The sequence below is a fragment of the Cyrtonyx montezumae genome, unplaced genomic scaffold (genome assembly GCF_038088225.1).
Source record: "Cyrtonyx montezumae isolate F1298 unplaced genomic scaffold, pur_monq_1.0 scaffold_23, whole genome shotgun sequence".
In the NCBI taxonomy this organism is placed as follows: Eukaryota; Metazoa; Chordata; class Aves; order Galliformes; family Odontophoridae; genus Cyrtonyx; species Cyrtonyx montezumae.
Window position 1 is genome coordinate 11,998,948 of NW_027071970.1, and position 27,956 is coordinate 12,026,903.

The 27,956-nt window shown below is 44.4% G+C and overlaps 1 protein-coding gene across 2 annotated transcripts; it reads right to left on the minus strand.

The window, feature by feature from the left end:
• Positions 1-803: 803 nt before the first annotated feature.
• On the minus strand, positions 804-26,079 carry LOC136050418 (septin-2). 2 transcript variants are annotated; one of them, XM_065739320.1, is made up of 13 exons: positions 25,984-26,079; positions 23,914-23,965; positions 22,734-22,833; positions 21,413-21,499; positions 20,669-20,792; positions 17,307-17,441; positions 16,753-16,870; positions 12,921-13,022; positions 11,930-12,075; positions 10,837-10,920; positions 9,863-9,920; positions 6,975-7,068; positions 804-1,070 (listed from the first exon to the last, which is right to left on the minus strand). In XM_065739320.1, the coding sequence occupies exons 2-12, from the start codon at positions 23,938-23,940 to the stop codon at positions 7,000-7,002; spliced, it is 1,050 nt and encodes a 349-aa protein (XP_065595392.1). In that variant the 5' UTR covers positions 23,941-23,965; positions 25,984-26,079; the 3' UTR covers positions 804-1,070; positions 6,975-6,999. The 2 variants fall into 2 exon arrangements, with proteins under 2 accessions (XP_065595392.1, XP_065595391.1); XM_065739319.1 differs by having other exon boundaries at positions 804-1,073.
• Positions 26,080-27,956: the final 1,877 nt, after the last annotated feature.

Below are 27,956 nucleotides of genomic sequence, written 5' to 3' on the forward strand. Positions count from 1 at the left end.
AAAGCATGCAGAAGAGCACTCAGCAACAGCACGAAGGAAACAGCCACCTCCACCAGCTGAGCAGAGTGGTCCACCTTCCAAGGCAGCCACAGGCACACTGAGCTCTGCAGGAAGAACAGCAGATGTGAAGATGTGTGTGCAGCCTAACTGCCAGTGAAAGGCCTGGAAAGGTGCTCTGAAATGAAACGCAGCAGTACGTTCTGGAAGAGCCTTTCCTTCTTCATGCACAGCACTAGGATTCCTCGGAAGACACTGCACTAAACCAGCACAGCAATTCACAGAGTGTCTAAAAACATGAAAGAATAAAGAAGTAAAATAGAGTCAGGAAACAAAAGTCACCCCAGAGTTCAGCTTTTTCCACACTGATACAATTTATTACAAAACGTCCATGGAGATTAGTGTTGTGGTATATAAAAGGTTCGTGCCAGCACTCAGCAGGGTGCTCTGACAGGTGAGACCTGCAGACAGCATCCAGAGGCACCCACAGAACCTTCTGGCATGCTTAGTGTTCGTGATATCTTAAGGCACAATGACTGAGACAGGTCAGCTTCCTTGCATCACGGTGAACCATCAGTGTTCTGTACGTTTCCTCATACATCACACAAATACAAACCACCAGAGACAAAGCCTGAAAATAGCCCAAGCACAGAAAGTTATGAAAAATGGATATAATATAGAATGGCTTAAAATAACAGCTGGAAGTTACGATAGCGTGCGAACACACATCTACTGCCAACACCCACAGAGCAGCTCGGAGCAGCCTAGCAGATACACGATTAGCTCCTTGCCCAGCACCACAAACACCACGCTCCTTCCACGTCCGGATCCAAAGGCATAGGGAGGAGAAAAACAACACGTTTATAAGTATGAAGACAGTGTTACCAAAAGAGTCAAAGAAGATACAGGATAACTTGATTAACATTGAATATATAAAGCAAGCAGTTGTACAACATGCTCCTCAGACTGTGTCTGCTTTCACGCAGGTCTTGGTCTGCACAATCAGCTTTTGCATCTGAACGTTACCACTTGGCCAAGGAAAGAGAGCACCCGTCCTCCTGGAGAACTGCATGCTGCTGGGAATGAGAGCAGAAAACAATCAGCATTAGAAGAGGCATTCTCAGCACCACTGGCACAGTTCTGCTCCCCCATCTCCCCTGAGCAAAGCAGCATCATCCAGGGAACGCAGCACTGCAGGTCCCCCTCACAGGGACCTCCACCACAGCTGCGAGCGAGCTGCACCGCAACAGCGGCCACCTCCCAGTGCAGACTGGCCACAGGTACTTGTCACAAACCTCTTAATGAGAGCACGTAAATGAGAATCTATTTTTAGTTGCATACTTTAAGCACTCGCACTCCCTCTCGTCTGCGAGCACGCAAGAACTGTGCTGCAGCTCATCCAAACAGCAGCACACGTGGAAGGCGGCCTCTGTCTGCCTGTGATGTGAAGCATTACTTCTGACACTATGAACTGCATTTAAAATCACTTCCCAGCTAAACAGGGCTAAAGAAAGCAGCCAACTTGACACTACACACAACGCTCTCACGACACCGCTAAGGTAAAAAGGAAAGCCAACGGACTTTTCCAAGCATTCCTTAATCAGTATTCACACAGCTGAAAGGAGCAACACAGACCTATCGCTCCCAAACGGACTCCCAGTCTGCACGTCCTGTTGGCTGCTTGACAGCTGAAGAAAGCACAATCCCAGCTTTCCCTGAAAATCAAGTCCTGCTTACAAAAGCTGCGACAGAGCTGGCACCGGGAGACAGCTCCGGCTCTCCTGCCTCCAACAGTACTCCTTCCCAAGAGGAGAAAGGAGCTCAGCACCTGGCTGATGGAGAAAGGCAATCTCTGCTGCATCATTGCAACCCCTGTGCAGACTGCAGAATACAGCTGGGATAAAGCTGAGGGAGAGATGACAGCTGGGGTCCCTCGCTCTTCGTGTGTTGAACAGAACCCCCACGGTGGGAGCAGCAGTTCCCCACTGCTGCCAGGAGGCCGGGGCCATCACTTCACATAACCCAACCCAACCAGCCAGCACTGAGAGGTCAAAGCCAGAGAGCCCTAACCACAGAGATCCCTAACCACATTTCACACTCAAGGGCAAAATTAACTGTGCTACGCTGTTACTTCAAATATGGAAGAGAAGCAAACTTTCTGCCAGCGCCTGCACAGCTCTGTTACAAAAGGATCAGAGATGGCAACCCAGGTCTCAGTCACAGATATATGTTTCCAATAAACACCAAGGCTCTGGTTATAAGCACCAGCATGCCTGTTATGTTCTTAAAACATAACTTCCAGGGTGCATTCATTTCACTGCTTTCTTCCTAATCTCCTCAGGAGACACTATTTAATGATACATTAGGTTAATATTGTGCTTTACAGACTTCTATACCCATTTTTATCCACTAATGTGTGAGACTCACCCATACTTTCCTCATGTTATCATTAAATGCCTCCATCTGCGTGAAGTCTTACCATTACGTAACAGAGACAACGCAGTTCTGCAGCACCCTACTTAGCACTACGTGCACACAGCCTGAAGCACACGTCCAGACCACCAACAACCCTGCACTGGAAAGGCTTAGGAAGGAATGAGCTTGCCTCCCCCTCAGCTGCTTCCAAGAGCACCAATGCCATGCAGACCACCTTGATGTACCTGCCTCTGCCATTCTGAATTCCCAAGGATGTATTTTATATGCAGTTACATTTCTTACTGACCTGAATTCTCTTTCTTCAAATAGCACCCACGTTGTGTTTTATGTAGCTACAATCCTTTCACTTCAGTGTACTTAGCAAGAACTGTGAGAAGCTGAGCCTTCCTGCAAGGCTTTGCCTCATACCTAAATCCCAAGCTTCTGCAGCAGGATAAACATTTGCAAACTCTGTTACAAGTCCTGGAAAAACAAACCTGTAAGTACTGGGTAACATCAACGTCCTGCTGTCAGCTAGCTTTGACTCATGCTTACTCACAGCCCCAATATTTTGGGCTACAGCTAAACTTCAGTCATTCTCTGTTGACTCCTGTGCTGCAGGTTTGTTCCCTTTCCTCTTGCTAGTCCATGGCAGCACCTTATATTTTCCCATAATAAATGTCCCCAGCCAGCTACACGCAGCTCCAACACTGGCTTCTGAACTGCTTTCCAACATTTACCAGTTCATTAAATGTGCTAATAGGCTTAACATCCACTGACTCATACATACATAGATGCATACCAGGCTCCAACTCCAGAACTATAACAAATGTCTCTCTGAAAATGTTTATGTAGTAAAAAGCTGCCTGAAGCATTCGGGGGCCCAGCAGGACAGCACACCAGGCTCTGAGAGGGCCACATGCCCCACCAACACCTACAGAACTCCAGCAGTAAGCACCTCCCTTCCCCTCCTGCACCCAGTCCATATAGTGGCCATATTAGATGCTGAATCTGCATCGTTCCTGGGACATGAAGCCTCTCAGGGGCAGGAACACAGAAGTGCCACTGTACAGACTCATAGAAACTGAAAACATCACTGCAGCCACTGTGTGGTGGACTCCATCCTTCCCAAGGCACCTTCACATCACTGAAAAGCAGATCGGTGTATCTGCACTCACGCTGACATCTCCCCACAAGACAGGACTGCTGCACGGATCCCTTAGGAATCCGACAGTCTCTCTACTCAGGTATCACTCAACAAAAATCAAATAAGTTTGTATTAACACATTTACTTACAAAATACTGAGATATGGGTTTGTGTAACTATGTGGAATTATCAGGAAAGATGCTTTTGGGTGTTTCTGCCATTTTCATTTTATGTTTTGCAAAAGCAAGATTCCTTGGAAAGCCTTTGGGTCTGCAAAATGGAGAGAGTTTTGGCGTGGCGGAGCTGAGTGTCACTGCAAGTCCTTCCTCTCTCCCGAGGAACATCTGTTTGGGACCTTGGTCTCGGTGGGAACGTAGCTCTGAAGCTGCACCTCTCCTGTGGTGTCAGTAATGACACACTGCTATTTCTACTCCTTACTGACACATGACAAAGCATTCTGCACACAGAAATTGTGGAGGGAAAAACGCCAATCCATACAGGAGTCCTTACACACTGCATGCAGGTGCAGCAGGTCAGCAGAGCTGACCACACCACTGACAGACTTCTGCCTCTGAACAACGCTCTGAGGACTGTCACTTTAACAACGTCCCAACATTCCTCCTACTGGGAAGAGTCAAACAACTGATTTCCTGCTCCAAGACACAAACAGGGACACTGCAGCAGCCAAGGCCACAATCCAAGTACAACATCTCATCTCATGTTCCTGGACTGTAAGTGCAAGACGGCTGTTTGCACCGAGAGCAGAACGGGCTAATGGGGAGATGTTATTTTTAGCTGAACAAGTTCGTGTGAAAGCATTACTGCTCTCTGTGGAGCATTAGGTCACACAGTGAGTGTCCAAAGTGTGCCCACCTCTGCCACTGCAGCTGAGGGCGGGTGGGCACCAGCTACCAGGCAGCTCGTGAGGCAGCTCATTCTGCTCAAGTGGAGCCACACAGATCCAGAACTTCAGCAAAGGAAAAATAATTTTATCAAAGTCTGCTCTCTAAGGGAAACCAACATTTGTGCTAGCCCATCAATGCAGGGCTTGTTGAACAACTCCAAAATGAAGATAGCTGAAAAGAGCCAGAGAATGACAGCACACTTCTGATGCAGTTTCTAGCTGGAGAAACAGCCACTGGCAGTGCCAGGCAGTTGCTCCAAACACTACAAGTTTGCCAAAGCATCGCATTGTCTAAGCTTTCAGCTGCCAAAAACTACATCATCATCTGTACTTCCTCAAATGACATTTCTCATCAGATCAATTCAGCATTCAGCAGCATCATTTTAGGAGGGTGGTTGCTATGACAATGCTTTGTGTTCTTCTGCTCAATGATGTCAATTCACTGGTAGAAGAAATAGCTGTTTGGTGCCTTTATCAAAAAGCAGAACAGTGTCAGTCAGCTCAGAAAGCTTTAACACACTCATGGAAATCGTGAGCTTTACTAGAAGAACTAATATCCTACTTGTACCTTAAAAAGCCTTTTTTTCCCACGTGCATTTCCCTAACCAAAACTGCATTTCCAGTTGGCTGTTTTCCACAGACTGACTGCTGTTACTGTGTCCCAGTATGATCCCAAAGCTATGTGTAAGAAAGGCAACTCAGACTTGGAAGAACGAGGAGAAAACAGATTGCAAAGAGCTCTACTTTTAGAAGCAGAAAAGGAAAGAGCAGAAAGCCCTACCAATAAACATTTCACTTGAAAAATAGCTGCTTCAGAAGCCAGTGAATGTGCTGGTAGAACAAAAAGGTGGCAAGCTTATTCCTACAGACTGTATTTCACATTGGAATCAACAAATAATACTAAATCAGTTTTAGTTTCTGGTAACGTCTCCCCACTCTCCCCCTGCTTTCTCTCTGAGCCATCATTTGGACTGTCAGTGGCAAGAAGCAATAGGCCCCTGCCACTTCACAGCAATCTTCCATCCTGAAAATTCAAAAAAATTACAAATGAAACTTAAACTCATCTTGAAGTCTTTATTAAGCTTCACAAGGACTTATAAGATTGGTATAACAAAAGTTCAGAAAAATACGGCTCTAGTTTATTCTAACCTTACCCTGGTGCCCAGCTGTGCCCTCACTGCCTGCTGCAAACATCTCTATGCTCAGTTCATATATTCTCTTAGTAAACTTTACGCATGTTCTCTTTGTAAAATCTCTGCCTAGGTCACCCTGCCATGCTTCTCGTTAGCCTCAAAAGCAAAGGAAACTGCCTGCAGTGAACTCTCCCTTCACTCCTAAGTCTTTAAAGATGCCCCAATTCAGAAGGGAACAGAAAGTAACAGAACTCGCAGCCATCCCTCTTTACAGCATAAACCACCATGCAGACTCGCTGTATTTTGGGTTAGGACTCAATTTTAACTTTTAATTTAAAGAATTTAACAGGCTGCTGAATAATTACCAGCTCCTGCCTGAGGAAATGAGAGCTTTCTGCCAGGCCCTGCTATCACATAGCTGCATGGCTAGCCACAAATTAACCGTGGTGTTTAGATTTCCAGCTCAGGGAATACATATCTCAGTATGGAGGTTGGAAGACATGATGTGAAGATTTCTCCACCTACAAGACTTGGAATGGTAACAGCACAAAACCTGAGCTTGAACTGCAGCTTTCCCTTAACTACTTCACTCAAAGATTACAGTGTACATAACAGTAAAACCACCGACTTCTGCTTAAACAGGAGCCCAGTGAGCAAGTTTATTTCTGAGGATATCTATTTTTTTTAAATACATAAACAGGAAGACTGAAAGTTCAAATAAAGGCAACAAAAATCTCCTTATTTTAGGCCTGGAATGTTGGCAGCTGCCACAAGGTCATAAGGGATAATATAATCCATTTTATTCAAGCTTTACATTCCAGAAGACCAGCAATCAAAACTGGAGTATTAAACTGCAGTGTTAAGCAACAGGACTCCTCATATCCTTCGGGTTTTTATTCTTGCATTAAAAAACAAAATATGCCCAGGAACTGGAGAAATAAATGAGTATTTCTGAAGACAGAGTGAGTATTTGCTACAGGAACTTCTTTTCCTTCACTCATTCTGATCCCAGTATATCATATGTAACACCAAATACTTGGTTCGCTTCACCAGTTTGTGTACAATTTCGTTTGTTTCAATTCAGAAGTCTACAGGCCTCCAAATACTCTACTTTTGTTTATATAGAGACAAACTAATTTTCTGAACAGCTTTTTGCTTGCAAAACCCAAGTCAGATGACCCAAAAATAAGGCACTGGGGATGAGCATGTGCAGATCTTAAAGACAGATGGAAAAGCAGTGGCTGCACCATTTCTGTAGTACCAGAACAGCACTGTGCTCTACTGGAAGTACTGCGAGGGCAAGTCCCAAGTGCAGAACTGGCGACAACCACTACGAAAACCTTATGTCAGAGGAGTAAACAAGTCAGAAAAGTCATACCTGATGCACCCAGCTCCTAAGTATCTCAGTCGTCTCCAGGCTTCATCCTCATCTGGGCTTGCATCTGTGCAATCATCTCCTGCATGCGGCGCAGCTGTAAGAGGAACATGACACATTCAAGACCACCTCTCAGCTTCAACACAAAGAGCCCAAGGTCCAGGAAACCTGAAATGCTTTCTTCCATGGCAGAAAGCAGATCCTATCTGTCTAGTTATGTATTATGCTTATTTCCCCCAGAATACACTGATTTGAATTAATGTTCCTAAGAATAAGAAACAGATATTAGAAAGAATTCAAACTACCTAGGCAGTCACTTCTAATCTGGTATATAAATAAGTGGGTGTTTCAGATGCAGGCAGAGAAGCCACACATGCACAACTGCCAGACAAATTAGAAATAAACAGGTTGCAATTTCCATGCACAGTGTATAAAATACTGTGGCATCTGGAGATCACATAACAGATCTGCTGCTTGTGTAGCAAGTTTTTACTATCCTAGGAGTGACTGCACAATTTTAAGATCATGCCTCTGAGCTTCTATCATTACTGGTAGTTTTAGAGAATGACTGATGTATTTTCCAAAGGGAAAAAAAAGAACAAAACGCGTCAACTGAAAATGTACTGCTGTGTTTCAACAATCATAACGTGTCTTCCTCCAGGCAGCCATGTTAGCCACTGAGGCACTGCATTACATTCAACCCCAAAGAATTAGCAGTGAATGTTTGAGTACATGCATGTGGAGTCTGTAGTGCTGTGCTGCTCCCCACCAAGAACTGGGAAAGAGCAGCTACAGGTGCCTGCATCCATTTTTCTTGCCTGGTTTCAGATACAGATCTGGGAAAGAGCAAGAAACAGAAGTGTGTACACTGCAGTGCAGCCAGAGGCAGCAGAGCCTGCCTAAAATTAGCTGCCTTATATACTGGGACACACCTCTTGCTGCAGCTGAATAGGGTTCAGCAAAGGCTAGTTCAGGTTCCTGTGACTGCAGCATAGGCACATCTGACAAAAGGAGATCACAGGAACAGCATGCTACAGCCAACTCCACACCGGTGAGACATCCATCTGCATCTTTTTGCTAAACAGCCTGAAAGCCTCTGATAAAAAGATGCCATACTGCTGCAGGATGGAAAACAAAAGAAGTAGGAAGTCTGAGAAATGAGAGCTGTGCTCAAAATAAGTTGTGTCTCACCCTCCTGGAAGCACAGCATAGAAGAAGCAGTCTTGCATCATAATAAAGACGAATCTAAAGGTTCACACACAACTCAAAGCAAAGTCTGTGTCCCCTGCACTGCAGGTAGCAAGGGTGTAACAGCGATCCTGCACTCCCTAAAGAAGCATGACAGCACATGGATGATCCACACGACAAGCAGGAAGCCAGGAAACAACATTTAGAGATGCGAACTAAGAAAGTTTCCTGCAAATTCCCAGACAACAAAAATCAAAATTTGAGTAAATTTAAACTTGGTGGAAGCTCCACCTCCTTTATTACTTACATCAGGACTGCAAGGTAACGAACTGCCATGTTATAACGCAACACGTGTAGCAACACAGAGGAAACACCCGGCCTCTAAAATCATGTGAAGGTTACAGAGCTCAAAGGGGATCACACAGCTTCTAACAGCTCCCCCACCAGGGCCAGTACCACATGTCAACAGCTCTGCTTCACCTCTTTCATCTCTAACACTTTGCCCACAGCACAGACAAGAGCTTCTCCTGCCTGAACGAGGTGCCCAGCAGGCAAAAAGACCCCAAAGAACTAATATTTACTATATATACTTTTTGTAACCCAAGGAACTTCGTTTTTTGTTTCCACGTAATTGTGGACTTAACATTTTCCTGGAAATGTTCCCTCTTGAAACTCTGAAAGGACTTTATTATGCAATATTTCCAGGGTAGAAAAGAAGCATTGCACAGCACTCCAAGCTCCCTAAGCCTGAGCTTAGTTCTGAGTGTCAGAAGCACAGCACATTTACGGTCAGGGATGCGGTTGTCTTTACTCTTATTTTCACCACCCAGCTCAGCACCAGCCCTGGAAGGAGGACACAAAGCTCTGCCACCCTGAGCAGCACATCCTAAATGACAAAGCAGCGATTCTGAACCGCGGAGCGGGGACCGCATCCTTTGGAGTAATAAAAAATGATTCTGAAGTGGTGCTTTGATTACGACGATCCCGGCACTCACCCAAGAGCTCATTCCTTCCAAGGTTATATAAACCTTACAAAACTGTAAATAGAGCAGGCACCGTTGCTGATGGGAATGCAAAACAGGAGGGGAAATGGGTATTTGTTTTCTCTGCGAAGGCCGTGGAATGTGAGCCCATTTCCTCTGTGCTTCTCTCCTCCCCACATTTCTCCCGTCTGAACCACTGGGATGATAGGGAGATGAAGGGATTTCATACCAGCTTATCTACAGAAGATTCAGCAAAGCTTCTTGATCTCTCGGGGACAATAGAACTCAGAACATACAAACCTATTTGTTTTTTCAAGTTCTGACCTAATCCTCTGCAACTTCAGCAGCAGTTATGCAGAGATGATTAGTGCCAGAGGGAACTTGCAGAGATCATCTGTCAAGAAATTCAAGACCTCACCTACTTAACCACGTTACATAAAAGCTCCATTACATACATACACATAAATATTATAGATACATCTGCACGGAGTCAGAATAGATCAGTCTACCATGAGGAGCTTACCATACCTACAGGCTCCCACAAAAACTGTCACAGCGGAATGTTTTCAGGTGTAAACCTGAAGACAAATAGTTGTAGAGCACCACCTAACTTTCTACTTCACTACCAGGCACATATTATCCAAATGGTACAAATTGTGTAAGTTATCACTTAAACTCTAAGGTTCATCTGAAGAACAATGGCTCTGGAAGCTCTCTTACCTCGGCCTCCTTCTGCTGAAGGATTCTATCCTTGTCCACAACTTCCTCTTCAACAGGCCTATTGAACAACAGGACACGCTGATGAACTAGGATACAACAGTCTCCAAGAACACCTTCAAGGTTTCTATTTCATCTACTGTAACAACACAGAGTCTGCATGCTTTCTCACAGCAGAAATGGGGACATTTTTAAACACATTTGCATCACTTCTGTAGAATGCCATCTTCTGCCTGTTCCTAAGCTCCTGTTACCCTCACTTTAATTTTCCTCCTGTTTCTTAAAATGTAATTTCTTCATTGCTATGGGGATTTCTGTGCCACAAGATTCCCTCTGCCACCTATCCATGGCACAAAATCATCCATGATAACAATTGTGGAACTGCTGCTTAAGCTATTTCTTCCCGTTTAAGATCAGAACACTTAAAGAACAAGATGGGGAGAAGAATACGTTGCTATCAAGACAAATGCAGTGAGAGCAGCTGTGGACTTAAAGCATTAAATCTGCCAAGGACAGAAGCATTTCAAGAAAAAAAAAACATTACAGAAAAAGGATCGCTTGGGCTCAGCTTCCCTCTGTAGCTATATATGAAGGAGCAAGAAAAAATTCCAGCGTGGCAGTCTTTCTCTCATCAGCTTAATAGGTTGTGACCTATATAAATATGCCCACTAGAGTTAGTTATTTTCAGACAGGTTTTATCTCATGATGTCTATATTCTGCTTCTTGATGCATCTTCCACTTACAAGCATAGAGAAGAGGGAATGGATATGAAAAGAACAGCTGTCTGTCAGCATGCACTTCACAAGAGTCACGCTTAACACTTCAAGAAAAACATCTGACAAGTTTCACCAACTCCACATACTGAAATTTGATAAGAAACAACGAAGAACAAGAGGAAGTACTGAAGAAGAAAAGCATGTCAGGTGCCACAGAGAAAAAGAAGAGACCCACAAGCACGAAGACACACAAATACTTACTTGCCAGTTCTCTTCAGCCTCTCTGAACGGAAATTCTCATAGTGCAAGTCTTGGGTCACCTCCTGCAGGTCCTGCATGTGAGTTCTACAACACGTAAGGTGTTACTGAGAGCTTTATCCTTGTCAGAAGGAAGATAAAAACTTTTCTGTCTTCCAATTTTATTTCATGTAATGGCTGCAATCACTACAAGGATGATTTTCACAGACCAAGTCTGCCACAAGGCAAGCCAGCACACAGCTTTCACGCTCACTAGTCTCTGAAGTTATAGCTTAGTACCATCCCACCAATATTCTTCAAACACATACACTGTGTTGTTTTATCCATGCCTTACTTTAAAGGAGTTGTTTATGAGCCTGCAGTGTTAGAAGCTCCTGAAGACTCATTCAAAAAGATTTAATTCCTGAAGTATTTTTTTTTACACTTAAAGGCCATTAACTACAATTTCTAACTGAAAACTGGGTGGAGCTGCTTGGCTAAGGTAACAGCTGACATCCCCTAACAGCTTCCAACTGTCAGGAGAAAGAAATGCTGCTGGAGTCCATGACCAGCAGAGGGCAATCCCTGCTCAGCAGAGACTAAAGCCAAAAACGCACAACCCAATTCAACTTAGGACAATAGCAAGATATTATAAGAAACTACTTAAAGCCATCTATGCTGGTAGAATATCCATATCAGCTACAGACACCAGCGGTGGGGGGGTGTCCTATTTGACACAGACTTTCCTATACTGACAAGAAAACTGAGCTTTGCTTTCAGAATGCCTGTCTTCATGGATTCATCAATCACTTTAAGCATCTAAAAACCTCTCTGCCTCACCCACAGCACTATAAGAAAGCTGCAATCTATACACAGTGACATAAAAACAGTTTACATAAGATATAACATCTCATAATATAAAACACAGAAAATATTTTCTTAAGTCAGATCAGAGGGTTACAGCAGTAAATCAAGCTGGGAGAGGTGGAGGCAAAAAACAAGGCAGTCTGCACTTTGTTAGGGCTGCCAGTGAATTAAATAAGCCAGGTTCATGGCATCCTCTGGTCATTCTAACAGTCAGGTCACCAGGACGTGCAGTGGCTTTACCATTACTCACACCAGCATTGTGCGCAACTTAAGGAAATCGTTGTGCTCTGGGTTCTCAACTTCAACAACTCCCCAGGGATACAGACGGCCACGGATCTTTTTCCCTTTCACCTCAATGAGTTGATTGGATCCAATAACAGCAAAGGGAATGCTAGCCTGGTTGAGACAGAGCAAAACAAGTTATTGTGCTGGCTTCTGGCTGGCTTCTTTGGGTTTTTTGGGGGGTGTTTTTTGTTTTGTTGTTGGTGTTGTTTCTTAGAGCTCAGTTGTTTGCTTTTTTCTTTTAAGGAAAGTACAAAGATATCCTAAGTAACACAGGTGGGGAAAAGAGATGCTGATAGAAGTGTTTTAATAAAATCCTTCTACATCAGAAAACCAACAAATCCTATGTTGGACAGTGAAACCCCTTCTCCTTGAGCTCCACAGTTTCATTAGGATTGGTTTGTCTTAGCAGAAGCTCAAAAGGAAATGACACTTTGCTTTAGGAACGTTTGACTGCTGCTGAAACAATGTGGGCATCATTTGTTATCTGACGTAACACCACGCATGGAAAACAGCCAACAGAAACATGCTTCAGGTGCAGACTGGAGGAGCTGGACACAATTTCAGATATGTTCTTCAAGCATCTGTGGAAGTATCAGAGCACTAACAGGAAGTGATTTAATTAAAGCCTTTATTACCCGTGCTAACAAGAAGAAAGTTTTTAATTAGTACAGTAATTGTAATGTGCACATTCCCTTTTTGCTTGCATTTTAAAAGGCTTGTCAGGCTGTCAGAAAACAGACAGCAAAACCACAGCTCTCAGTGACTAGCTACTTACGTACAAAAAAGAAAAGAAAGTCACAACATGGATTAAAAAGGATTATAATTCAGAAGCAGCTTTTTTTCCAAGAAAAAAATTTGAATTTCCAAAGCATATTACAAAGGAATTAATATGTTTAAGCATACAGTGGGTCTGAATACTGCAGTAAAAAAAGTGAACTATTAAGAGTGAAGCTTGCCTTTAAGACTCTAGTTTGTTCTTTAAATTCCTCATCTTCATCAGAATCTGCATCAGGGAGTTGGTAAATCCTAATGCCATGTTCAGAAATCTCATCTAGAACCTGAGGATTTTAAAAAGAGGAAGAAAAATAATAAATTCTTATTCCATTGAAGAGCTACCATTGAATTAAAGACACATGAAAAACGTAACTGGGCTGTCACAGCTAAAGGTCTCAAAGCATGTTCTTCTGCTCTAAGCAGTCAGATGCTGCTGTAAAAAACAGAAATTACCTTTTGTTCTTTTGCTTTTCATGAACTACCAAATTAGATCAGGTGCTACTTTATGCCCCATTCATTTCATTCTACCTATGCAGAAAACATCAGCATTTTTCACTTCACTCAGCAGACACTTAAACCATGGAGCATTGTAGAGGAGCAGACAAAACCAAAACATTAATATGAAGAAGTAAAACCAATGCTTTTGGAGATGGGATGCATTAGTTAAGCATCAGAAACAAGGCAATCCATGCAAGAAATATTTGTACAAAAAATTAAGGCAGTCTACTGTTTCTTGAATCAAAAAGACAAAAGCTAATTACCCACTTCAACTTCAGAAAGGTATTCAAGGTCCTTTAAGAGAAAAAAAATCCATAATCAGTTCTTTTCATGGTCGCTCCCACCTAGGATTAACAAAAGCCCCAAGGAACTATTGCTGCAAACATGCCTTTCCTAAGGAACTCCCTGTGGGGGCAAGCAGCTCGCACAGCTCCAGGCACGTGCCAGGTGGCACTGCTCACCCCTGCCTTTAGAGCTGAAGGAAAGGCTGCCATTGTCCTCCTAGTAGAAATATTCACGTGAGCTTTGAAGAGGACGTTAGGAACTCTGACATTGCACAGGAACTCTCTTCAGAGTGGTATAAAAACAATACAATGCCCAGATTTTTCTATCAGCACTCCCCAAAGGGTCACAGCTGCAACACCACAGTCAGTGCTGGACCCGCACTGCCCCACAGCCAAGCTGGGGCCCCCTTTCTTTCCTTCTTTTTCGGAGGTAATCAAAAGCATTCCTAATTGTCTATAACTGTGCTGTCATATGGCTGCAGGTGGTAAAACAAACAAACATATTGATTTGATAGCACAATTAAAACTAAGATTCCAGCTGCACAGGAGAGGTCGTAATGAACCTTCCGTAATGCCATTGGGTCCCTTGATGTTCTGCTGGGGTTGCAACCAATGCCTACAGCACAAAGAAAACTTGTCCATCCAGACCTTGGTTATTAAGCAGCTGCTGAAAACAATCCCTCACACCATAAGAGGAGCATTCCCACGACAATGTTTTCCTGGCAGGTATATAAACATCCCCCCCACACACACACGTGCCGAGACAGAAGAGGAGCCCACACTGAAGCAAAGAGTCATATTTTTAAAGGGAAAAAATGGGAATAGGCATTGCCAATTGGTTACATTAACTCCATTACATTTAAATCAATAGATGCTATTCTTGCTTTGCAAAATGGAAGATAACTAACTTATCACCAAAGGATAAAAAAACATGCAGAGCAGGGATAGGTGGGGCAGTACTGCACTGCGATGCCTTTAAGTATCTGCATAAAAGAAGAAAACACATTTAACGTGACCAAGATCTTAAAGATAAAACAGGAGTGAAACAATAGCGGGAAAGCCAACAACAAGGGGTGCTAGAATAATATATTACAGCTGTTAAACCTAGTGCTTTCCTGAAAGGAAAAAGAATCGCAATAAAAACAAACTCTATTTCATGCTCCTAACAATGAAACAGCATTTTGCTTTTCCAAATCTCAATTTTATTGGCCTCAGAGGATTCTGTGTTCTTAAAGATTAGCCTTCCCATGGGAAATTAAAAAAAAAGTCAAAATATTAGTTCCCCTCTCATGAAGTCATTCTTTTGAGCAGGTTTCCTTAGCAGCCTTGCATGGCACGGCTTGTGAAACTGCCTTGCATTTCTTTGCACTCAAGAAGGACAGAAAACAACTTTGAATTCCAGAAAGACCAAACAGGAATTACTTCAAGCTGCATTTCCTTTGCAAGCACCACAAACTGGCTCTGCTGCCTTGCACCAAGCAGCACAACAAAAGCAGTTTACTTCAGACTGACGGCCAAATGGCAGAGACCTAAAAAAAAAATCCTTCAAGCCACATCAGCAAAGGACTTTGATTCTTACTCCTGATTAGAGATTCCCTTAGCCAAGACGCCTCGAGTTACAACAATATACAGCAGCTAGACTTTCAAAGCTTTGGAACCACATTATACATTCAACTTCGTATAAACTCACTTTCCTGAGTGACCTCTGGCAGCAGAATAATGCAGACTGTTTTCTACCTGCTTCCTACCGCTCCCTCAGACCACGGTGTGAGTGCTGCTGATTTCATTCTAGCTGCCCATGCATACATTTTGCTCAGTGTAAGTAGAGACTGTTTTAAAGACTGACCAGCTAAAACTAACTTTGCTCTAAACTGGAAAGAAAGAGGCATGGATAGCACAGGATATGGTCAGGAGAGGTTGCCTTCAAATTAATCTGTTCATCACAGCATCCAAATAATAAACACACATCACAAGCCCTCAGTCTAACAGCAGACACAGAACTGTACAAATTCCAAGTTCCCCATCAGGAAACATGTTTGGCAGCATTACTGCCACACTGCAACTAAAACCCTGTGTTAACAGCACAGAAGCAAACATCAAACAATATGGGCACTGTGCTGGACACTAAGAGAGACCAACGAGAAGCAAATAAAAGTAGCACAGAAGAGAGACACAAGATAATTACAGCATGCATGGAAACCTAATAAGAGTATGTTCCTCTTCATTTCACCTAGGAGCTATTTAAGTGAAGATAAGTGTAGCTAGAACCCATTTCATATTCACTTATTTCAGGCATTCGAACATTCAGCATTCCAAGTGAATTATGCTGTCAAATGTTTCTCTAATGCTCCACTTAAATGCCTGCTTCAATTCTTTCCCCATCCTTCTGCTACCAACACTGAACCAGAAATTAAGTACCTGTGAAAACTGAGCCTGGAGTACAATGCTGAGAGATCAGATACTATAAGCAGCAGCTCCATGAACACTATTAGGATTGGATGAAAATCTTTCACCAAGTCAGTATAACCACAGAAAAGAAAAAAAAAAAGAAGCAATAAAGGCAGCATAAGCAGTCATATCTCTGCTACATTATTTCCCCAGGGCTTTCTTTCAATTTGCCCATGATACATGTCATTTCCCCATAGCATTTGTGGAAGAATAAAATAAAAGCTCAAAAGCCTGGACAGAGTTTATTGCAGCAAGATCTAGAGGTCCTTTAAGTCAGTAAATGTCTTTTTTTCCCCCTTCTTCCACCTAGTTCATCACAAAGCTGGGCACCTTTGTATAAACACCTGACCTCACCATGCTTCAATACAGCTCACGTGGCACAGTTAGAGCACTCAAACAAGTTTCTTTTGAATGAAACTATACCTGAAACGTACTAGAACACCTAACACAGTCCCAGCACTAATGAGCATTCAGTCAATTGGACTAAATTAGAGCAAGTCTTAAACAAGATCTACACTGCATGCTTTTCAGAAGGATCTAAGTTTTCATTACAAACTGGCATGCACTCTGCTGGGGTGCACTGCTTGCTAGGACACACAAAGCCAAGAGTGGCCAGATTCTCATCAAGCGTAGCTGCCAAAATATACCCAGCTTCAGAAGTTTGGACCCCACACCTTCTGAAGATTAGTTCCTTGATCAGTGTCATTCCTCTTCAGTTTGAATTTACTCTTTGGCTTTGACATTGTACAAGCACACTGTTTTCAGGACCAAACATTAGACCTACTCTTCTCTTCAGCCTCTCTCTCTCCTTCAGCGTCAGCGTGTCAGCCTTGGCAATCACGGGGACAATGTTGACTTTTCCATGAAGAGCCTTCATGAATTCTACATCTAATGGTTTCAGCCTGCCAACAAATGGAAAAAAAAGAAAAGCTCCCATGAATTTTGTTTGTTCTAGCTTTATACAAACTAAGTAATGTATCAAAAATGATTTTTCTCAAGTATCTACATCAACAGTATGTCCAGAATAAACTAAGTCAGAGCACTTGCTTATCAGCTCTGTTGTCTAAAAAGTGAATAGCAATTAAAACTGTCACTGTGAGATATATCCAGTACTGTAAGCTCTTATGTTTCTAGGTGATAAACAATGTAATACTGACTGCTTCAAAACCGTATTGAACACCAAAAGGGAACAAAAGCAGAGGAGGTTAGTTCCCAAAGACTGTTTAATTGCATTGGCTAACTGACAGTGTGAGAAGTAAGCTTTTTTTTTCTAGTTCAAATAGTGAACAGACTCACAAACACAACGTAACACCCTAAAATACAAGAGCTTTTCCTTACCCATGCCCAAAGGGAGAGATGAAGTAAAAACAGCAGTGGACTCTGTTGTCTATAATGTGGCGCCTGTTCAGCCCGCTCTCATCATGAAGGTATCTTTCAAACTGGTTGTCAATGTACTGGATAATTGTTTTGAAGCTGTTGTATGGTAGGGGAGAAGGAAGGGATGCATCACAAATTAGCTTTAAAGTAACAAAAAAATGAACAATGCAGAGATAAGAACAGTGGGAGAAAGTCGTGCTTTCATTCACATCTTAATGCTAAAACATTCAATGCTGTGGTGTTGCATCTACTGCTGGTAAAAAGTATTTAGATAATACAAAAAGGAATTTTCAGAGCAGCCAAGTGCCTCTTTATGCCTACAGCTGCTTTCAGTGCTCCCCTGATCACACGGACAAAAAGTTCAAGAGCAAGTTCAGAAAGAAGCACAAATAACTGCAACACAGGCAACAGAGACAGGAACAGAGGATGTTTTTTTCCTGGGGGTAGGGGCTAAGAATTCTTGAACCAGCTGACAAATGATATATCCCGGATATCCTCTTGCAACCCTGACCTGGAGTTGGGTTTCTATAGTTACCTATGGAAATCCTAGTATTCTAGTCCACTTGAATTAAAGACAAGTACATCCAAAAGTCATGCACTGAAGCATCACATGACTTTGTCTATCTGTTACCTTACAGAATCCTTTTCTGTTGGCAAAGAAAAATAATACCTACTTAGTTCAAAGCAAATTAAAGTAAGTCCTACAAGGAGGTAAAGAAACACAAAATACAGTTATAGAGATCAATCAGTTACAATGAACAGTGGCTAGACAGAGAAAACACGGTGCATTACTAAGAGGATTGTTTCAAGATATTCCAGAGCATGTAGACACCTGCAAACAAAATTAATGTAAAAGGACACTTTATATTAAGCACTGCAGGAGAAGGGAAATGAACACACCGATGCAGATAAGATTAGGCAGATGATTGTGTCATGAACATATCTTAAACTACTTGAGGAAAAAAATACAAGCAGAAAGCTTATGCTGAAAAATAGCATCTCTGCTGTGGGAAATTTAAAATCTGCGTGGAGAAACTAAGGAGGAAACAGAAGAGAAAGCACCAAGAATTAATAATAAAACTAACACAATGTTGGCAAATCTTGTTGACAATCTCTGGCAGGCAGAGATGTTCAAATATGGAGTGAGTTGCACTAATGAAGATGAAATAACCAAGAAGGGTGGAAGAGATCCTGAAGGGGATTTTCCAATGCTGAGTTCACTTCTGCATTCAGGAGAAATACATTCTATGGTGGAGTTGCACACATTTTGCAAAATTTGCACTGCTTTAATTCACATTACAGAAGACAATACAGCACTACGTGGAATTTACTGTTTTTGACCTTTGTGCTATTTAATATCTTAATATCTAAATGTGTTGAAAAAGCACAATGTGTTTTATGTTCCTGTTGATCTTTAGATCCTTTTAGCTGGTGAAAGGTAACAAGGGTGAAGACATACAAATATTAGGACAGAAACCAAGCACAAACAATGGGAAGGCAACTATCACACATTTCTCTGGCAATGTAATCAGTTTACGTGCAGTTTTCTAGTTATAACAGCTAAAATTTTCCCCTATGAATGTGGTGTTGGTGTCCTGTACCTTCTGACTTCCGGGAAACACCTGGTTTATACCACTGTGCTACCATTACTTGGGAGATAGCACATCCTGTATTGTAACAGCAATAACATAACTGCTGCATTTAAGAAGCCCACTGGGGGAAAATGAACAATATTACCAAGCTGCCAAAATCCACAAAACGTAACTTAACAGAAGCCAAAATAAAAATAAATTCACAAATTCTCAGCAGCCAGAAAGCAGTACCAAGAAAGAACCTGGTACACTGCAACAAAGATGAAACAAGGCATATCTTCACCAATAGCTAACAAGCCCAGCTGGAAACTTGGTTTTGGGGAGGGGTCAACCAACATTTTGATGGCAGATTTAATCCCAAATCTGTGCCTGAAGCTTCCCCCTCCCTGCTTTAAATCGTTTTTTTCCAGTCTCCAAGGAATGTTTCCCTTACAATCCCAGTGTTTGAATGCATGGAAGACCCATTCTGTGCTTCAATCCTCCCGCCATTTAAAGTGTTGCTATTCTCTAAACACACACGTAGGGTGGTGCCAAAGGAGCTTTCTAGGCTTAGTTTGGTTTGATGCTGGAGTACAGAACTCCTGCTAGCCCTAAGCTTCAATAAAGCTTCACAGAGAACCTGAGGAAAACATCCACAGTTTGGTTAACCATGGTCAGCATCCAGCTTTTCTTACCGACTGCTCAAACTTCAGCATTATTTGGAAAACAAAGACCATCTATTTCATAGATTGTTATAACACATTCACCTAATCCAAAACTGTAACGCCTCCAATCCAGGAGGATATAATCTCATCACTACTAACAGCATTTTTGCTGTGGCAGAGAATATATAAAACCCAACTGCATCTCCCATCCTTGAAAGCCAAACTCTGTTAGGAAACCTCCTCAGGAGAAAGACATTTTGCAGCGGTGCTGGTGACTGCTGCCTCCCAAAAGCTCCATGCCAGACTGAGTTCTGATTTAACCTCAGGAAAATTAGTCACCTGGAAAACACGTGGCCTCCATCAATTGCAGCTTAGGGAAAAGTTTTTAAGAAATACACACTGTGATCAGCACCATCTGCTGGTTAACCAGAACTGCAGCAACACTCCTAAACACAACCTGAAGTTCCTGAATACAAACTTGGTGCTTCCTCTGAAGAAACAAGGAAGGAAGGAAGGCAGTCACAGAGTTAGCTTCAACTACACTTTGAAACAAAGAGTCTGCCCATCCGTGTTCCTGTGACATCCTGTGCAGAACAACACTGTTGAAACGACATGCACCACAGCCCAGTCTACGTCCTTACACATGACATGAGAGAAATCTAGAATCCATCGCATATGTGTATTTTGCATTAGTAAGTACTCCTTGTTCCCATAATGTGCGTTTGTGTTTAAGCATGGTCACAGAAAACGAAGCATAAAACACTACGTTATTCTGAGTCTGAATCATCACGGAATGATTTGTATTAGCAAGCCTGTACAAAGAAAAGGGAAAAATCTGAACACGTACGTCTCTAAGAAACATCTTAACAGAATAAACAAAGGGCATCAGAACACAATCAGCAGGAAGAGCTCTGTGCAACACAATGCACGGGCTCCAGAGGAAGGAAGCTCGACAGCAGCGCACGGAATAAGCACGGCCGTGCTGCTGTCCACAAAGGTGCCCTACTGCTACTCTAGAGGTTAGATTAATAACACTGGAAAAGTGGGAGATACAGACTACCAAGCAGGGCAGCATTTACATACATACCAGTCCTGGCTGTTAATGGCATCTCCATACCCTGGTGTGTCCACCACCGTCAGGCGCAGTTTCACCCCCCGCTCCTCTATCTCTACTGTAGAAGCTTCAATTTGAACTGTCCTCTCTATTTTCTCTAAAACAAAGGAATATTTTGAGTGTTATTAGTCCTATATTCCTATCAGAAGCCCCTGAAAGAGAAAGCAACGAAGAAAACACAAAGCTTTCACTATAACCTCAAGACACACCGTTTTAAAGAAGAAAAATCGTCCAAATTCAACACTTTTTTTGTACATACAAAAAAACACAGTGAACTCAAAACCAAATTTGTCAGTAATAACGTGCAGAAAATAACACACTAACAAGAAATGTGCCAGCTTCTCTGTCAGAGGGCACTGACACCTCTAATTGGGACTTCAGACTTCACAAGTGAAAAAACAGCAGAGGAAACAGGGAACACAGTAAAACCACAGTTAGGAACACTGACATCTACAGTGTTTGTGCTTTGTGTTTGCTCTGTGGGGTTTTTTTTTGTGTTAGTTTTTTACATAGAAATCGATGAATAAACCACAAAACTTGAGTTTTTGAAAGGAAATACAAATGAGAAAATGACAGTTTAAAGACAAGCACTGAGAGAACTAAAATACTGTAAGACAGTGTGAAGGAAGGGCTTTGAGGGTGAAGTTATCATCGGGATGAAAATGGTGACATTTCACAGGGATGTATGTGCTGAAGGAACAGAGAAATCACATTTACCTGCAGCTCCAGGAATATAACGCTCTGGGTAAAGATCAGTCAGAAACAGACTGTTAATTAGAGTAGATTTTCCCAAGCCAGACTCACCTATAAACAAAAAAAGGCACATTATCGAGCACATACCATTTTTACTTCAGGCTTTTTTAAGCGCCACCTTTTTCCCCAGCCCACGTTGTCAGGATCCACCCAAGCTTTTGAGATAAAAACATCAAAGGTTCAGCCAAGCAGTTTTTAAAACACAGGAAAAACAAGCCCTTAGTGTTTTTATAAATACTGCGTGAAAATGCTAAGCTTACTGTTCTAGATTTCATAATAAAAGCTGAGAGGTTGCACAGCACTTTAACCACACAGAACCAGAGGCAGGTAGCCTTACTTCATGGAGACTTATCAAATCAGGAGCTGTAGCTGTCCTGCTGAAAGTTTGCTTGAGCTCTGAGGTTTCCAAACCTAGAAACTGATGCTGGAACATCGTTTGGACAGCACATAAATAAAGCAACACCACATTAGCTGCCAAGCTCTGCATCCTTGTAGTTAGGCTACATGCACCCCAGAAAAACGAGAAAAAAAGATTTCTATTCCAAATCCAGTGAGAGGTTCCATCATTCCTGAATTTCAAGACATATAAACATTGTCCTACAGCAAAGAAGTAAAGTTAAACCCATAAATGCAATCACTAAATCTGAATTTCAAGTGATCTTTTTTTTTCCTAACCCAAGGAATCAGAGGAGCCAGCATTTAGAAGAATTGGCCCATCTGTACCACAGTCATCAAAAACAATACTGTATGGTACAGTACACATATTGAATTGTACCCGTGTAACATTACACTCATCCTATGTCAGTATAGCTCAGCACATCACCTAAAGGTGCTTTCTGCCTAAGGGTCTTTCCATCAAAGGCTCCTACAGGTGCTCATTCACAGAACAAGCTAATTAAAAGTTTATTTATGACATCAGACTGAGTCAGCACAGAACAATAGAGAACGGAATAACAGTATCACCATTGCAACAGGCAGATATCCACGGTGTGCATTCACATGACTAGCTGTGGAAACATGACTGTAAGAAAGATTAGGCAACTATCCCTAACATCTGAAGATGAGTCAAAAAAACCAGAATGGCATAAAGTTATTATCTTTAATCATTACAAATATCCCCCCCTATGAACATGACAAAACAGAGATTCAGATAGATGGAGTGGTTCAGAGCTTTTCTCTTCTGTATGGCCATAAATCACTACCTAGGAAGACACAGACGTCTGTGTGAAAAAAATATTTTTCACTGTTAAAATTGGGGGAAAAAAAGTCTAAACAAGTGACTTACCAACTACCATCAGTGTGAACTCAAAGCCCTTCTTCACAGATTTCCTGTGGACCTGGTTCGGCAGATTGGCAAATCCCACATAGCCTGCGGAGTCAGAAAACTGAGAAGAAAGAAAAGGTGAGTACCAATGAAACTGCCTTCCCTGCAATAACACAACTGAAACAGCTCATGTGATTCTATACCATGAGCTGCAAAGGAGTAAAGCACATAGGAAACCAGAAAATGAAATGACTTTTTGCTGTTGTAGTAAGGCAGACCATGAAACAGGCCCACTTACCTCACAGACTAACAGAATTAGAAATTCAGCAATGAACTTTGGGCTTCATACAAACAAAAGTCTCCCAGAGTGTAAAAATGTAAGTTTACAGGTAAAACATATATACTTAAACTTGCAAGAGCAGTTCTTGTAATCTAAAGCTGAAAACAAACCAACAGAACAAAACCAAAATACACAGATTTTAAGACAGAGGTAAAGAAGATGCCTGCACAAATGTGGTATCTGCTGCTACTGACCTGGGATAAACAACGTGCATGCTGACGTGCAGAAAAACAAGAACAGCACGTAGAAGGACAGCCCAATTCAGTCACACACACAGCCACCTGCTGCTAACCTGCCCACCTGCCTCCACAACATTTAACACAGAAGCAGGAAAAAGATGAGTGCTGAAACATTTCTTCAATAAGAGATCTCAGCCATGGGACAACAGCCCATGTCACCATGTCACACACTGACCCAATATGAGCCTAAAACAGAACTGCACCCACTTGGTTAAGTGACCTGTAAGCTAAGAGCTTCCTTCACAGAGGAGCTCCTATGAGAACAGTTTTTATACTGTGCCATACTTCCAGCAGGAGTGGAGGGGCAGGGGGAACAAAGGGGAAGATGCCTGAAAGGCAAATACATATCTACTAAGGATTCTGAAAACACACCCAGATGAGCAAAATACAGAAGTGTAAGCAATACAATATAATGTGTAAGCAAACACAGAAGGAGCAGGTATCCAGCAGCACGTTCCTACAGCCACACACAAGCACTGCTTTCACTGAGCACGGACTTCCACGAAGCAGACCAGCAGCAATCAGACACTGCTTATTGACTGCTCACTCAGTGAAGCCACAAGTGCCTTCAGAAGGTGGACACGTGGAGAACAGACTTCTGGCTGAGCAGCCACCTCTTTACCTTCACTTTTTCGCCCGACTGAGACATGTTTCGTCACTCCGAGTTTCAGACACTGAAAAACAAAATGCAGAGTACATGTTAGCTGACATCAGCAAGGGTGTTTGTTCTCCTCCAACTGCTTTCCCCATATTCCCAGTTCATCTGCTTGCTAACAAAAGCTTAGTATATGTACTGCTGGGACAACAGGAGGCCGGGATCCTAATCTCCTTCTGCCACCAATGCATCCCTCAAAACAGCCTCCGAGCCACCCTCAATACCCTCGAAAACCAGAACTGTTTCACTTTAAGCATTACATGAAGGCCCATTCAGACCTCTGCACCAGCAGCATGGCACAGCCCCACGGACACGCACAGCTGCGCTGACACACACAGCTCTGCCTGTGGCCAAGCTCAGCTGCCATGCCAGGAAAAGTGCTGGCCTCCAAAGCTCATAAGATGAGAGAAATCTCATTTTATTATTCTTCCTACCTTTGTATCCACAAGGTTTTCCATGCAACAAGCAAGGATAGCTAAAGATGAACAAGAATCCAATAGTCATAAATACCTAACCTTCTTAGAGGGGAAGAAGCCATGCCATGCCACAGCACACAGCTGTGCAGTACCATCACAAACCAAAACCTTAGCATCAGCAGGACAGTACTGCACAACACGCCTTCCTGCAGCACGAACCCCCTGAGATACCCCGTCTGAAACGGCTGTTACCAGCAGAATCAATCCCCTTTTACACAGTAACAGCAGAACTACATTCTGCACGGCCCACAGATGACACTACCACTTCCACCAACCACCCAACTCTGAACCTAACCGCAGAAGGAACAACCAAAGGACACCCAGCAGTCCGACCAGTGGCAGACGTGCAGCTACGTGGGTCAGAGGTGCACGCCATCACTTTGTCTCTGCATTTGTATTTGGTGCACAGAAGCTTTACCTATTCTATTTTTGATAGTACACCCATCCAATGACACACAGCACAGCGTCCCTGCTCCCGGGAAGGCACTGCTACTCATCAGAACCAGTAACACTTCCATGCCCTCAAAAGCCCTCCTGGTCACAAAGCAAGCAGTATGGCAACTTGCACATCGAAAACGCACTGCGTTACACTTCTTTGACTCAACAGCATACATATGTACAGCAAGGGGGTGCGAGGAGCAAGGAAGTGAGAGCAAAGAATGATGTACGAGCTCCGTCCTTAAAAGGAAACGGGCTGCAGGATGCAGCGCATGCACCCGCAGCTCTGATCCGGGACGTTGTGGAGGGATGGATGCTGGTGGCAGCACACTGCTGCAGACACTCCGCTGCTACTTCAGTGAATGCAGACACCCAAGAAGCACAGAGGAGGCAGCAGTAGCGCTCACGTTAAGGCTTTGTTTCAGCAGTTACATGTTTCCTGCACAAGCAGCTATTGGCAGCATTACCCGGGGAACGACAGAACCATCAAAGAGCAGCACCGTATATCAGTCCCGCACACAAAGGGCTTTACAGACAGAGCAGCTCAGTGACGACCTCGATAGCGACCAGGAGACAGGCGGCCCCACCTCGCCGCCACCGGGCTCACCTCTACCTGCACTCCGACGGAGCAAAAGCGTGGGAATACACGGCACGGAAACACAACAAATGAACTCCTCAGCTTCTGGTTAACGCTAAGAAACGGGGACGTGTCGCTATCCGAAGGCGTTCCCCGTGGAGCCCCGCAGCCCGAACAGCAGCGCTCCGGCGGGGGGGCCGGCTCCGGGATGCCGGCTCCGGGGATGCCCGGTTTCGGGCCGCGCTCCCCGCGGCGCCCATCGCAACACCCGAGCGACGCCCCAGAAGCGCAGCCCGGCCTCGTTCACAGCCGCAGCGCAACGCTCGGCACCGAGGGCGGACGGGAGCGCGCACAAAGCGGCCCGGACACGGGGTGCCCGGGGGTTAACCGGGCCCGGGGCGGGCCCAGGCTCCGGGGAACTCGGGGCCAGCCCGTGCCCGCCGCCCCTCCCCGCCCCGCCGGCGGCTGCAGGGCCCGGCCCGACTCCCGACCGCGGGCGAAGGCGGCGGCCGAGCGGGACGGAGGGGCGCGCCCGGCTGCGCTTACCTCAGCCTGCGGCCGCCCAAGCCGCGCTGCCAGGCCTCGCTCCGCCGCCTCCCCCCGCTCGGGCCTCCGCATCCCACACGGCACCGCGCCGGGCACCGCCCCCCGCTCCGTGCGGCTCCGCGCTGCTCTGTGCCCGCGGGCGGAGCGCTCCGTCCCCCGAGGGCCGCGCGGGGCCGCCCCGGCCCGGCCCGGAGCTGCGGCGGTGGGCGCGGTCCGTGCGGCCGCGGTGCGGCGGTTCCTGTCCTACGAACGGCGTCGCGCCGGAGCTACCCGGGCACGGGGCATCGAGAGAGACGGCCCGAGCTCACTGTGTCCAAAACAGCCCCGTGTCGAACTGGTTCCGAGCTCCTTCTGAGCTCTGAGTTTTGTAAATGCGTGAGGCAAATTTTTGCTCAAAATATTGTGCAAGACACGTGCTGTTTTACCTACACGGACCTCTACTTTACCCACACTGACCACTACTTTACCCACACGGACCTCTGTTTTACCTCTCCTGATGCAGGGCGGGACGTTTCACCCGTGGTTGCTGTCGCTGCAGGAGCACAGCTCGCAGCTTCTCGGGGACTCCCATGCATATAAACCCAGAGTGCAAACGATACCTGCAGTCAGATTACAGAACCCGATCACTTTCTAATGGTGGAACAGTGTGACATAGCTCAAGCTTCAGTGCACTGGTGAAGTAGCAGTGTCAGCACAAGGGCAGGGGAGGGTCACCCCCAGGGAGGACCGGATTCAGTCGGTCCCTCCATACAGAGAAGGCACGTTTTGAATGTGTGAGCTACCAGATCTAAGGCAAATCTTTTGCCTTCCCTTTTGAATTACTAAGACACAGATTTCTATTCTGTCTGTATTTATATCCACTGAGCAAATAAAGAAAACAAAGAAGCGAAAGAAGTGGGCAGCGCGGCGTTATCTGCTAATTCACACTGCTCACACCATCAGCGGAGCACTGACATGGTCTGAGGAGCAGTGAGACAACAACAAAGAAAGAGCAACTGGGTTCTGTTTCGCAGGACAGCGTGTAACACTACAACACAGCGTTCTGATCTTCACTTGAAGGAATTAGAAGTGGCGTTTCAGTCTCCTCTAGAAAGCAAAGTGTCGGTGTGCGTTACTCCTCAGTGCAGCCACTTTGCACTAGCACCAGTGGAGCACTTTTCTGTCTTGCACTGAATCTGAACACCGACGCAGTTTCATACACACAAGTTGGTATTACAGGCAAATGGTTAGCACCTGAACGAATTAAAAGAGATCCGCACGGACAGAGCTGGATAACAGAGTGGCACGGGCGCGGAGTGCAGCGTGAGCGGGGCCTTCCCGGGATGGCTGCTCCTCTCACGAGGCCGGTCACTGTGAAACTCCCAAGCCTTTTGAAATGCCTCAGATCTCAGGCACGCAGATCATTGCCCCGTGGTGTGGGGGAAGCGGACGCTGACCAGCTCACACACACAGGGTCAGGGGAGTCCCAGTGCTCCCCAAACCGTCCGTCAGGGACCGCAGGGGAGAGCAGAGAGCAGCGGCACTCAGTGATAAAAGCACTGCTGTGGCTGAATGTGCTCCTGGCTTCCGGCAATCTGGAGCTGGGCGGCTTCCTGAACCGCAGCTTTTATCTTCAGATTTCTCTCCCGTGGATGTTTTTTGTTTCTCTTTGAACCCGTCTCAGCTTTTGGCGTGAAGAGCATCCTGTGACAGCGAGCTCTGCGGTGCAACTGCTCACTTTCTGAGAATGCACTCACGCTGCTTTGAAAACCCGTTGTGAGATTTGTTACGGAACTGCAGAAGCACTGAGCAGAACCGAACTATTTGGTACATTAATGGAGAACCGCTGCACTGCAGAAACACGAAGAAAGTGTGGCCACAAAACGCATTTGCATCTCTATTTCTCTCACTGGTATTAGCTGAGACGGAACATATAACCCCACTGAAGTTCCTCCCAAGTGGTGACAGTTCAGCAAAGTTCACGCAGTGCATGG